At 46.7% G+C, this 13741-nt stretch overlaps 1 protein-coding gene across 6 annotated transcripts in view; it reads left to right on the forward strand.

Moving 5' to 3' along the window:
* Positions 1 to 13741, forward strand: part of Oatp30B (Organic anion transporting polypeptide 30B) — a 246754-nt gene that overhangs the window by 212653 nt on the left and 20360 nt on the right. For all 6 annotated transcript variants that reach the window (XM_089570607.1, XM_089570611.1, XM_089570606.1 and 3 more), the window contains 4 exons: positions 3328 to 3481; positions 9131 to 9278; positions 10465 to 10613; positions 12741 to 12897. In XM_089570607.1, coding sequence (XP_089426733.1) covers positions 3328 to 3481; positions 9131 to 9278; positions 10465 to 10613; positions 12741 to 12897 — 608 coding nt within the window. The remainder of the gene's footprint in view (positions 1 to 3327; positions 3482 to 9130; positions 9279 to 10464; positions 10614 to 12740; positions 12898 to 13741) is intronic.

Genomic DNA, 13741 nt, shown 5'->3' on the forward strand with positions numbered 1-13741 from the left:
AATGGCGTCGGCCGATTCTCATGAACCTGCTAGGGTTACAATGGAGGGGGTAGACTATCCGGGACCATGTAGGGAAGGGGCTATCCCCTTTCATCTGCCACTCCTGCATTGTTACGTTAGCAGGCTCGAGAGAATCGGTCGACGCCATTGGATGGAAGGGGGTGCTCTGACGGGAAAAAGTCCCTTTTTTTCTTCAATTGTATCCGGGTAGCATGTAAAGTCAAGGGAGCCATAATGCATCACTAGGTGGCGCAGCTTAAGAATAAGCTTTATTTCGCCACCACAATGTACATGGTGGCAGGGTGCCCAGGCTGCCTCTTGGACAGCTTGAACATGGACACCCAGCCGCTAACTTTGGCAGCAAAGCAGTCGCTCACACTGCTTTGCTGCCTTGCTGCTTTACCGCGATGCTTTCCTCTGTGCGCAGATTAGGTTATGTCAATACCGCGTTTTTTTACTTCAATAAATTTTTAACCATAGTCCTTCAGTGATTTAACGCAAGTGAAAGTTCGTTGTTAGGTTGGTATGGAAACTCTCGCAGCATTTCTTCGACGTTTGTCTCGAGAAGAGTCGTATTTTTACGGCGGAATCCACGTTTTATGCCCGAAAATAGCCAAGCCAAGTAAGAAACCTCGTCTTCCCGGTATTCCTGCGCCTCTCCATGGTGGACGAAATGTAGCGTCGCCAGCTTTCCCTCTATAGTTATATTTTAAGAAACTCTATGGCGTTCATAAAGGTCTTGTGACGTTCAATGCGCTGGCTGAGGTGGACGTGATGCCTGCTCGGTGCGCGGGGGTGGAGAAACAAACCCAGCTATTCGATCCGTGTTGTCGGGCTTCATCACTGCGCTGAAAAGTCGTATAGGCACTGTTTTATTTTCTTTTTAAGTTTTATCGCTTGCTTTCGTTACGTCAGGATTTCTTTTGCTGCGACTCTAAAATTAAACTATCGCCGGTTTCATTTTGCGAAGCCAAGAAAAGTTCGTTCGCATGCCTACAAGGGCGCACGCGGTTTGACGGCGAAGTATATGACCGGCTGGACGTCATGCAACGCTGCGTGTCCCGTAGGACCTCTGTACGAAAAGTAGAATGGCGCCTAAGAAACGACAGTGGAGGCGATAGGTGCGTCAGGTCGTTTTAATAACCGCTTTCAGCGTATCGAGTGGGCACGTCGAAAGGGAACGTGACTGCGAAGCTTTTGACGAGGTGTGCGTAGACGAACAACTTGACCAGCAAGGTTATTCCTAACCTAGGTTATTCCTGACCTAGCAAGGTTATTCCTAGGCTCAAACAACCTGAGGTTTTCCCCTCCCTTGTTCATTTTGTGATCGCCAAGGACCATCTACCACACCCTCTCTCTACCAAGGTTATTCCTTGATGTGCCTAAGTTCCCAGCGTCGTTCCTCTGAGCTGTTGTTGTTGTTGTAGCCTACGACAGCTGCCCTGTGAAACCGTTTCTGCACATTTCTTCGTCTTCCTTCTTGCTTTCGGCCGAGGTCCGAAACTCAATTCTTATTATCAGGGTGTTGTCCATATATCGCTACACTACAGGATACAACTGATGTGGCATACTGGTCTGCTCAAAGCGTGCGCTTTTTTTCTTTCTTAGATTAGCTAACAGAGAAGCGTGCATCGCTGTCTTTACAATGTATTCGGAAAGAAGGAAGCCGATACCAGCTTTCATAAAGTCCGAACCAGAACCTCTCAAGAAGCAAAACATCCGACGTCACCCCAACACTTACAGAGAGCACCAGTGCGCGCGATATATACTGAACTATTTAAAAGCAAAAACATTTTCTCAATATGTTCTTTCAATTTTACGAAAGGAAAACACGTTTCGTGAGCTTTTACTTCGTTTTGAAACTAAAAAACAGTTCGCACCATTTTTAAATGTCTTCCAACCTCGTACGAGCGCGCCGTTTGGAGGATATCTTTTTCAAGGATTCTTCTGGTTTAGGAAATCATTTATTCGGGTACACGGAAGAATTTTCTTAACGATGCCTGAACCGTCCCTGGGGCACTTCGTAAGTGCGAGAGCACTTGGTCGTTTGAACGAACCACAAGAATAAATACTATCGATCCCAAGTGTCGTCCGCCGTAATGAGAGAGCTCTGCATAGGGCGGAGTCGAGCGCCTGCAATCATGCGCCGCTGAGCTCGCGGGCTGTGTTAATCTCGGGATGTTAATTAGCGCAGTTCCGCCGCCCGATGACGTCAGCGTTCCGGCTCCGCGCCGCATCCCTGTTTGCTCCCGGGAAATCGCTGGAGACTGCTGCGGCGTCGCTCGATTAGGTTTTGGCGCGGGCACTGCGCGATACCCGTCGATTCGAGTGACAGCCACTTTATTGCTCGTGGAGTCTCGTCTGCTTTTATTTTTTTTTTCGCTGCGCCCGGGAGTATAGCGATGGAGACGCCTGTATTCTTGATGTTCTTAAGTCCAAATACAAACTAAGTGCCGTCACTAGCGGCAAGCTATTAAGCTTGATGGGATTCAACAACGTGCTGTCGTCAATCGGCTGAGTGCCAGCGCTTTCTAACTACACGGCAGCAATGTGATTTGCGGCGCGTTAGTGCGGACATGTAAAGGACACAGTGGGCACCTTGGCACATGTTGCGCGAAGCACGGGACTGCAGTGGCGACACAAAGCTCTGATCTTTTGCTGTCGTCGGCCTGTGGTCACCTTTGTGTACGAGGGTGTTTGCACGGACTTATTGGTTGGCAACATAGGACGGAAACTGTGCAAATGCAGGACAGAATAATAATTCTACAGTTGCTGAAATAAAAAAAAAACTGTGCTTGTAATCGTATACAACTCAAGAACGTAGCGGCCAAAAAGTATCTATAAACGTTGGTAGCGGCAAATGCCCAATGCCCTTAAAAGCAGGCCCTCCAGCCCGTGGCGACGACCGATTTTCATCACGTTGCTGGAGGTTGCTGTTAATCCGTGGTTAATAACCTGCAACACTAGCGTTACCGAGGATTAGCTTTGTGGTTAACACCCTGTGAAACTAAGGTTATAGGAGATTAACTATGAATTAACCGCGGTGTCCTGAGAATCGGTCGACGCCATTGGCTAGAGGGCGCCTTTTTTGAGGGGCATATGCCCCTTCGTTGTTGAGTTGTATCCGACTACAGTAAGTGTTCGTATTGTCATCTTCTATCCGTCTTTGCGCTGTTTCTATCCAATAGCTCTGTGTAGCGTGCGCTGTCCTTTTCGCTGCCGTTACGTGTTTTGTTCGCGCCGCTTGTTTCATCGTGAAAAAACAAGCGCGAGTATACCTTCACCTTGTGCTTGAGTGCCAACCGGTCGTGCGGCTTCTCTGCACAGCTGTCAGGCCTGGGCGGCGGCAGCACCTCGGGGCACCACCACCTGCACCACGTCCACCACCACCACCCGCTCGCCGAGGTGACCTACAGCAGCGCTGCGGACTTCGGCCGGACGGGGGAGCATCGCGGGGAACGCCTGCTCAGGCCGGATCTGGGTGAGCGCACACATGACGCCGCCGGCCAATGCGGGCCTGGCCTGAATGCGACAAGTGTCGCGTCGCATCGAGCCAACTTTCAGCGTGTCGCATTGAGATTCGCAGAAGATTGCGTTGACTTTCGAGGCACGTGTAAACGCTGGCGCATTGCAGCACCTATCACAGATAGAGTAGTGCTACCACATGGTACACTTTCTCCACTGCCGTTGTCGCCGATGTCTGCTGCTGCGCCTTAAAGTAACGAGTAAAGCCTTAAAGTAGCGAGTAAAGTAACGAGCATTTTACTGCGCGAACAGCCACTTGAGGAACGCAGCTCCATCGCTGAGCCCAGAGAGCATTCTGAAACTCAAAAACTTTGTCGCCAGATTGTGTTCAGCGATCTTTTAGCTTTGGGCACTCCAGGGGCCAATTTGAACGTAATACGTGCTTCTAAGTGTATCGGTGGATAGGTTTAGCAGAGCGTGATTCGCTTCCGCGCGCCGCCAGTGCGCACGTGCTGATTGGTCCTGACGCGGCAGGCGTGCGCGCAACCGCAGCGCAGCTGACTAGGGTGCTTGGATGCGCGCGCCCTCGGCACCTGGCGTCCCCAGGGTGGTCTAAGCATGCGCAGTCGGATACATGTAAAGTCATAATCGGATATAACTCAAGAACCAAGCGGCTTTACCCCGTCAAAGGACCCGCTTCCAGCCAATGGAGTCAGCGGACTCTCATGACCCTGCTAGCGTGACAATGCAAGGAGCTGCACCACAATGCAGAGAGGGTTCTGTCCCTAACCATGGAGGGAAGGGATTGTGCCCTTCTATCTACCACTCCCTGCATTGCAAGGCTAGCAGGGTCATGAGAATCGGCCTACGCCATTGGCTGAAAGGTGTTCTTTTGACAACTACTATAGTCGCCTCTGATATGCCATGCTAATTGGTGTCAGGCAGTTGGCCACGTCATCATAATAGGCTGCCGTCATTGCCTGAACAGCCTCCTTTGATGTTTGTTTGCAGCTTTATTCTTGAGTCATATATATCGCACTGTAGTATCCGGAAAATTCGTCGCAGTACGCGCCGGATTTTGACTAGAAATTTCCTTCTGTTGAGGGAGATAAGACGACTGCTAACTCTCTCTGAAAGCATCACCCACGGTGGTTCGCAACGAAGATGCCGCAGTGATTCGGCGCGCAAATAAAGCAAAGAAACGGCGTTAATCTGCGACATTGACGGTAATTCCACGTATTGATATTTGTTACAAAGTTGTACTCGCTTCTTGCTGCTAATTGTGCGCCTTTACGATGAAACATTACCTTTTATGTGACAGCGTATACAGCTCGTTCGGTCGAAAAGCCGTCGACGTAGCAGTAGTAGTCGGCACCGCGTGTTGGAAGTAATAGGAGGCTGAGTTAAACGTATCGTGGTAATTTGCTGTTCTAGTGATTGATGATTGATAGGTGTCTAATAGGCGATGACAATTTCGTGAAATAATTGTAATTATATGATTACTGGATTTGTTAGTGAAATGAAAAAAAATGGGAAAAGGGGGGTTCAGAGGGGTCAGTATTCTCAGAATGAAAAGCCTATGCTTGATGATGGTAGTTTAGAAAATTTAGGGCACGTAATTGATCAATTAATTAATTGAAGAAAATAAAAATGCGTTCATTTACACCACCACCTGCAACACGCTGTAAAGTTCCACTTTTAGAAATGCGAAGCTCAAGCGTCCTCCAAATTTTCTCCTGCCTTTAGTTATCGGATAGATTCTCTCCGTTCCGTTAATTTCCTATCGTTTTGTTATTTTCCCGTCCAGAAGCCGTATGGCGGCGGGAGTGTGCGCCGACATCCTTGGATGTCACTTAGACGCCGACCCAAGTCCTTCGCGACGAGCACCAGCGGATGAGCAAGACTTAGCAAATATGACTTTAATGAGATCTCTATAAGCCGTGGCCGGGCTTAAAAGATCGATTTTTTTCCACTTCGTGTGGCAAAAAGCGACGTGACGGAAAGAAACCTTCGTTCGGCCACGCACCGAGGAAGGGAGAGAAGGCAGCGGTGGAAGCTTATGTGCATAATGGCCTTCGCAGCGCTTTTTAACGCACTTAGCCGGCGGAGTGGTGAAAAATTAACGCTGCCGTTAATGCAAGCTCAGCACTGTGCGCACTAGCGCGCTTCTTGGTGACCCGGATTAGCTTGAATGTATGTATATACAATATAGCATTCGCCTCACGAGTTAACGAACTTGCGAGCGGCGTGTTACAGGAGCTAGAAGAAAAGAAAAGTTAAGCTAAAGAAAATGATTTTTTTTTTTTCTCTCTTAGTAGAAAGGCACACTATAGTGCTCGCTCAGCTTCACACTGAGCAGGAAAGAGTGCGTGTTGTTTTATTCTGTTCATCCAACTGAATAATTCAGTGCACGTTTTTCTGCTGACCATCCGCGTCTTGTGTTTTTTTTTTCTTTCTTTCTTTCTTTCATCGTTCTTTCTCTCTCTTCTGCTGGCGCTGCCTCGTGCATCTCCATCGTTTTCTGTCTTTCGCAGAATGATACGTTGTCAGTGTTTCTCTGGCAGCTCGCACAGCATCTGGCACCGGTTCTTAATTGGTTGATCAAAGTTGCATTACCTTTATATAGTTCTTTATTGCATGACCATGCGCCTAGGCTGTACCGTTCATTTCTTATTTTTCCTTCTCTGTTTTGTTTTCTTTTGTTCTGCTTTTCTGCCCCGTTGTAGAGCTTCGCTTGCTCAGTGCTGACTTTCCCTATTGGCTTCTGTTGTAAGCCTCACATCGGCAGTCCAAATGCAGGTGCCGAACATTGAATTTTAAGCTGTAAACGGAAGTTACGTATAGTTTAGTTTTGTTTTCTTACAGGTTAAGAGCGCGTGTTAGCGTTAATTTCCCGGTTGTTGTGCGTGTGGCCAGCTGTGGCCGCTTGCGACGTCATTTTGTGTCGCAAGAAGTACTGCCCTTGCCGCGACTGCTACTACGACGGCGCTGTATATTCCTGGAACCCTCCGGTAAAAACGTTGCATGTGGCAGCTATAGCCGTCGCCGTAAAATCTCATATTGCAGGTGTAGTGCCGCCCAGTAACAACGGAAGATAAGCGCGCGCTACCTCTCTGAGCTTTATGGCTTTGTTGCGACAGTGGCCGCTTTCGAAATCGAAAAAGCGTACCATCAAATGAGGTAGCCTGTGGAACTGTCGTGAAGTGAAGAGTTTCAACTTTGTGCATGCTTATCGTGTACGTCGTAAAGTTACGCCGCAGAGGTGACGCTTGTGATTTTTGTTTAGTAACTCTGGCCGTAGAGTTTCATCCCAAACGATGTACTCGCTTGCCGAGATAGCTAGCTCGCGTGTATCCAGGAACGGTGTGGTGATAATATTTATGAGCAGTGGTACGTTTAGTAGCAGACGTTCTACTGTTGAAAAAGACACCGGTGAAGCTAGTTTGGCGCCTCGTCCAAGATAAAATCTTGCTCGGCCTGAAATGTAGACGCGGCATATGTATTTGCACAAGGCAGTGGTTAGGCGAGGACCGGAAGGCTCGGGCGTGATTGCGGGGGAGACTGCCGACGCGTTCGCGCACTCGTGGGCGCGCCTACGCCCCCGGTCCGGCCCTAAGCCCCTGCTGATTGCGAAGCCCGCGCGCTCAGCTCCCCTCCGCATATCTTGGCGGCCCAACGACAGCCCACTAAAAAGAAAAGAAAAAGGGCATTGCATCCGTAGACCTGCAATGCGAACCGCTGTCGAGCGTCCGTATAATTTTTCCAGAAAACAGCTTGTTTTGAAGTCTAGGCTGCCATCCGCTGCATCTACAGAGCTACAAAAGATTATAGCGCACCGTGATCTATTGTAAGTAATAAAATATGCGAAGCTGCCGTCATATTATTAAGCTCTTATAGAAGCGCCAGCGTCGTTGCTGTTGCGCCAGTGATAGAGGGCGCCAGGAGCGCCGAACAGCAGACGAAAAGTTGCTGAGCTCTTCGTCGAGTTCACCTAAATTAGGCTCTTCGTAGTTCTTCAAAAAGAACGATTCACCGGGTTTTCTTTCTTTTTTTCCTTCCCCCTCTGGACCCGGCGCTGAGTTCTAACTAAGCCTTACGGTGTCGTCATCGACTCGTCCGTGTTCGGAGTGGCTTTACGCCGCCAAAACTGGAAAGGACGGGAGCGCGCAGGACTCTCTCGCGAAGTGCGCGCGCCAGCTAGACCCAAATCCCATGTAATCCCAGCCGTCCTTTCCCACGGGGCGGCAGCGTGCGCGTCCTCTAATTACGCCGGCTGGCTGTCTTGCGTGCGCATGCCACAGTGCGCGACCCGTGCCCGCCGAGGTCGACAGATAGCAACTGGCGGCGGCGGCGGCGGCCCCGTTCAGGGCCGTTGGTGCGGCGGCATCGCGTCGCTGCACCCGTGGGCCTCTTCTTGCGCCCGGTCGTTACAGAATAAATTCACAGCTGTGAGTGACCACGTGACGTCACGGGCGCCTGGTTGGTGGACTAAGGATAGCATTCCATAGTGCATAACAGAGAAAATGAGGATAGGTGGATTAGACAAGCGCGCAGACTTCAGTCGTGGTGCTGGTTCACCAACTCGGCGACAGCTATGACGTCGGCGCAGCACAGCCATAATACTAGAATCAGGTGTTTATTTATGTTTACTGATTTTTCTGTCCCCTACCTTCAAATGGCCCTGCTTCATGTATAATCTTATGTCTGTACTTAAGGGGCAACTGTAGCATTTTTTTTTTTTTACCTCTACACTTTTTGCAGAAATGTTCACGTTAGGTCATTTGAAGGTCTTCTGGTCTTTTGTGCCAAATTTTACAGCCGGGCACCATTTTGTTTCAGCACAAAACAACTAAAAATTTTCCTGTTTCGTGGCCTCAGTTGCAGCGATTTCTGTGGGCCACTTTGCGTGTGTGACATCACGAGTCGCACACCTGCTATATTTGCTCTGCGTTTGCTGGAGGAAAAAAATTCGGGGTTGATTTCGGCCACTTCAGTTGTCACTTACAGTTGCCAGTTTAGCCATTCTGCACGCACATGAGAGGTTTTGTAACAGTGTCAGTGATGTCATACTTTGGTTGAAACCCGACCTCTCCTGGTTTTTGCTGGTTTATTATTGTTCTCCATATTATTTTTAAATTGATTAGAACTAAAGCCGGGAGATCCATGAAGTATAATGTGGTGGTCAACTCAAATTGTTCGAAAATCCTTTGGAGTTGCCCTTTAAAGTATTTAAGCATTATTCCTGCATACTTATCAATGGGCAAACTGATGTAAGGGCCACACTTTTTTTTTTAATTCAAGTGTGAATATTGAGGTGCGGCCCACACAGGAATAAAAAAGAAACATAGCACTGTATTTTCTTTCTCAATTTTCTAGTCCAAAACAGGGCATGCAGCCCATACATGGGTTCAGCTCTTACACGAGATTATAAGGTACTTCCTTGTTTCTGTTAATTGTACTAGTGTGTTTTAAGCAGTCAATCAGTATTTTATTTCCTCTGTGCAGTTATATCTAATGCTTCTTTTTTGTCTTGCTTTGTTAATGCAGCGCTTCTGTTTAGCTTCTCCAGGGCATTTATGTAAAACTTCCCAGGTTCATGCTCATGGAAGTGCTATGAAAGGTCGCCTAGCTAACCTTCCCACTGTGGGCTTTGCCTTTGTTTCAGATGAGGTGGATCCCAACTTGCGGGAGTGTGGCATCCTTGGCTGTCGGCCGCGCCGCTTGCAGTACTTTGCCAACATCCGAGTGTTTGTGTTTCTGTCTTGCCTGTTGGTCACCCTGCAGCAAGCCCTGTCCACTGGATATGTAAATAGGTAAGCACTGCAGAGCGTTCACATTAGGGTGCGGAGATGATGCTTTGCTGGTAAACAAAGCACGAGCTCAAAACGAAAGCTGTTGTATTCGTGCTTGCTAAACAAACTACAAACTTGACCATGGCAATATTATTGAAAAGATGTGGTCTGCATAAATGATGAACAGGCTGGCCGCAGCAATAGGCCAGTACCAATTTAAATCCTTGACTGCTCAATTTGGCTCACTTGGCAGTTATTTATAGAGCTCCAGAAAAAAAAGACTAGTGTTCTGCTTTGAAACAATCTGATATTAGAAGTGCGCTTTGCACTTACATTTTCATTTCATTTCATTTATTGATCCCTTAAAGGCCCGAAGGCATTACATAAGGGGGGGGGCATATTGGTTTACAACGGCGATGATGGGAACATGCATAACAATAAAAAGAACAAACATACAAAAAAACATAAAACGGTTTGCAGTCATATGAGGGTTTCCCAGCAGGTGATACATCATTTATTAAAGATATGTCAAGCAATACTCGCTACAAAGAGCGCAGAAGTGATCAAGATTTATGTGAGGTGAGTTTTTATTTTCTCGCAGAATGTTTACAGCAGCGAAGATTGCTGTAATGTTTGTTTTTTTCCATCTTCTTTGTTCAGTACTGCCAGCACAGAGTCTTTTCACTCTTTAAATATAGCGGAACACTCTGCTTTTACAAAGAAAAGAACTAAACAAGAAGGAGGTGTAAATGATGTTTGCTCCAGGAAGTACCCGAGTATGTCTTGTTATGGCACAGAAATAGTGAAACCAGTAAGCATAGTAGCTCTGTATTCTAGTGTTTGATCACACTACCAAATATATGGGTAAAGCGGGGGCTTGAATCATATTTATCTTGTCATGGCCAGTACGCTAGATTTATCATGTCATGGGCAGTATGCTAAAACTGAGCCACTGACTGAGTTGAAAAGATCTGATGCAACATGTTTATGTGGTCACTAACTTGACATGAAATTTCTTTCAATTTATAGACCACTGTTTTGCAGATCTTTTGTAGTCAAAACAAAAGCTAGCAATGATATGTGTCATTAACATTACCTTCACGGAGCAAAATGGCAGTGTGTTTGAGATCAGCCACCTGTAAAGTGTTGTAGTGCATTGTGTGCATTTCTTTGTGATTAATTGTTTTTCTTTCTTTCTTTTTTTCAGTGTAATTACCACAATTGAGAAGAGGTTCGATATCCCTAGTCGAGTGTCAGGAGCCATTTCAAGTTCATTTGAGATTGGAAACCTGCTGACCATTATTTTTGTGAGCTATCTTGGGAGTCACCGCCACATTCCTGTCTGGATTGGCAAAGGTAAGCACTGACGCACCTTTCCAGAGGTTGTGCTTATAGACCTCCTGCATGTTTGCAAACAAACAAGGTGGCGCTGCAGTCGCTAGCAGGCTCGCGATAGGCAAGAAGCTAGGAAGCGGTCGTCACGAGGAGGTCGTGAGCAAGAATTTTCAAGGCTTGTAGGCACGCGTTCAGCTTCTTTGGCTCACGAGAGTGGTTCATGCATTAAACTTAGTAGTTTAGCTTGAAGTACAAGGGCTCGCGTTGACCGTGTGCGTTGTGTTCAGGGAAAGAGCTCGACACTGGGCATTTTAAATGTGGTTGGCGGTAAAGAGAAAGCGTAGTGGTCGTTGATTTCTACGCTAGACATTGAATAAAATCACCAGTCTTTGCCACAATGTATTAGCCAGCATGATTTTGCTTCAGGGCCGTAGTGAGATGAAGCACTGACATTGTCTCGGTCGAGCAGACGACTGCTCGCCGCCTGTTGACACACCTGCCATGTAGTGCGTTACCAGCTAGCGCTGCATGTAATAGCTTAATCCCCAATATCTCATCATTACAGTGTTTCTCCCGACAGTTTCTATTACTTTAACCACTTAACGAGTCAGTTGCTGAGCAGCTCGTGAGTTTGAAAGATGCAGCTGATTAGGTCACAGAATGCCAGTCGCCTGCGCACTACGTGCGCTGGATTGAGCTTGGTGTGCTCGCAACTGTTACCGCGTGCTTTTAGTATTCTTTGCCTACCATTGTCATGCGAACACAAAAATGAAGACAAAAGAACGCTGCAACTCAGGCAATTCCCGCCTGCGATTGTTTTCTTGCAAGCAGTACGCTTCGCGATCACACAGAACCTCATTAACCAGATTATGACAAATCATGCAATGCAAAGAGCTAAACGAGCTTACATGGCTTTTCGCGCACGTTAATATGCGCTGTTCTCATCGTACCAACACTGCAATTTAGCTGACCTCTTTACATGAATCAAATTAATTACGTCGTTCCTATTAAGAAATAATCTGACGTAAATATTCATTGCAATGCACGCTCCCTTGCATGTTCGTATAACTTCCACACTTGTTAAAATATGCTGTGCTATGAACAAGGATGTATTCCATGGTCCTGAATGAGCCAGCCGGCACCCCATGCACACCAAGACAGTTCCAGGTGATAATTACTTGTGCAGCTAAATCTGCGCTGGTTTTTTGAAGCGAAAAGCTTCACTACGAGGGTCGGAGCCGAGCTTCGCATATGCCGGGTATGCTGCAAAAGCCATATTCTGCGCATGCGCGACCCCCCCTAACCTAAGCCACTGCCAAATTTTTTCCTTGCGCTGTTTTAAGCGTACTATGGGGATGTATGCGCTAGTGAGCATGATATCTTCCCCACTACAAGGCCTTTGCTGCATACACTGACTGACAGCGTCAGCCGAGACCCACAGAGATTTTACCACAGTCTATTGCAGTGTTAATGTGCAAGAAAGCTACGAAGGCTGGTTTAATCTTCGTTTTTATCCTACTACGTGGATCCCACAGCGACACAGCTGGTCAATACAATGTGCTTCTGCAGTGCGCAGGCGCTATGCAGCCGCAACGTCCTGCCTGTAGCTGCGGCAGCTATGGTAGGCATGGGCGGGTGGATCCTGTTTTGCCTACCGTGTGAAAGTCTCTACTGACATCAGCGCCACCGCATCTCCGTGACATCACGGCTGAAGGAGGTGTATTAGGTTGAAAGTTGCATTGTCGAGCTGCAAGATGACCCCCTGGGCTAAGATGATCCCCTGGACTTATTATACGTGGAAAGCTGGCACACTTTTTAAGATCTTTTGTTTGTTGTATGCTTTGTATGTTTTCTGGGATTTTGTAATGTGCTTACTTAGAGTGGGTATGCATGTTTTACTTTTCTTATTTTATTGTTACCAATGCCACTATCAGCTGCCGTTTCATGAGTGGCATTTGAGCTCAGATAAAAATTGTTTTCTTAGGATCTCTTTACACCTTTTATTTTATAGCATGCTTTATATATGTTTATTCACATTTCATCAGCTTAACTCATATCTCTGGTTTGTGGTTAAATCTTCTAGAGGCTGCAGTGTTTGTGCCTTCGTTTTATTACCTCGGTCTCACAGCAATTGCTTTCTTTTTTCAGGAACCATTGTGATGGCAATTGGGTCTTTTGTCTTCTCGCTTCCGTACTTCATGGACCAATCTAACTCGCCGAGTATTTATAAGCTTAACGTCACTCGCATTGAGGACGAAAACACATGCCAAATGCCCACTGCTGCCATGGTGCCCGAACACTCTAGGTAAATTGCACCACACTTACTTGTCTCTCTGCATGCATCAATGTTATTTCCTTCGCTGGGCACAGCAGTCTTGTAAATTCTGGGTTTTTTGCTCAAAAATTCTGCCATTGATATGCTCAACTGAACATTGTTCGGTGTATACAGTTGCATATAATGAACAAGTAAGCCACTTTTGCTGTTTGCAGTTCGGTCATAACGAATCCCACCAGGGAGCAGTGCTGTCACAAAACTGTCTCGACAGACCAAGTTGGTCGTGTTTATTGACTGAAATCGAAATTATCTGTGTAGAAGTGGTGTATACTTCGATGTGAACTATTCATAGCTAGTACTGAATGCCAGTTTTTTCTCCCTATTCTGTTAACAGACTCTGTAAGCTGGTCCATTAAAGCAAATATTTAAGTTGTTTTGATTAGTAGGCATGTTGTGGTGATGTCTGAAGTACACCATGTGTTCGTTACGATGTAAAGATAAGTTGCGGAAAAAAAAAGGCATTCACAATTAAGGGCAAGACAGGACGAGCACATGGGTTCATTCTTGGTGTTAGTTTTGCATTAGAGCCTTCTGCATTCTCTTAATGCTTCATGACGTAATCTGCTCAATGATCAAATATTCATAGGCTGCACTGTATTGTTCACAGCATAAAGAGATGAGAAAAGAGTGTACAGGTGCAGCCAAAATATTATGGAGCACGCTTCGGCTTTTGAAATTTTCTCACACATTCCTTAAATAAGAGACGATGGTTTCTTGGGTTCATAGGCGAGTGCACCAGTGAAATGGGTTAAGGAATCTAGAATGTTCTTCCTAATGCCTGCAAGGTAAGGCGTGACAAGAGTTTAATTGCTGA

The sequence above is a fragment of the Amblyomma mixtum genome, chromosome 2 (assembly GCF_055824585.1).
Source record: "Amblyomma mixtum isolate Tamu chromosome 2, ASM5582458v1, whole genome shotgun sequence".
Classification (NCBI taxonomy): domain Eukaryota; kingdom Metazoa; phylum Arthropoda; class Arachnida; order Ixodida; family Ixodidae; genus Amblyomma; species Amblyomma mixtum.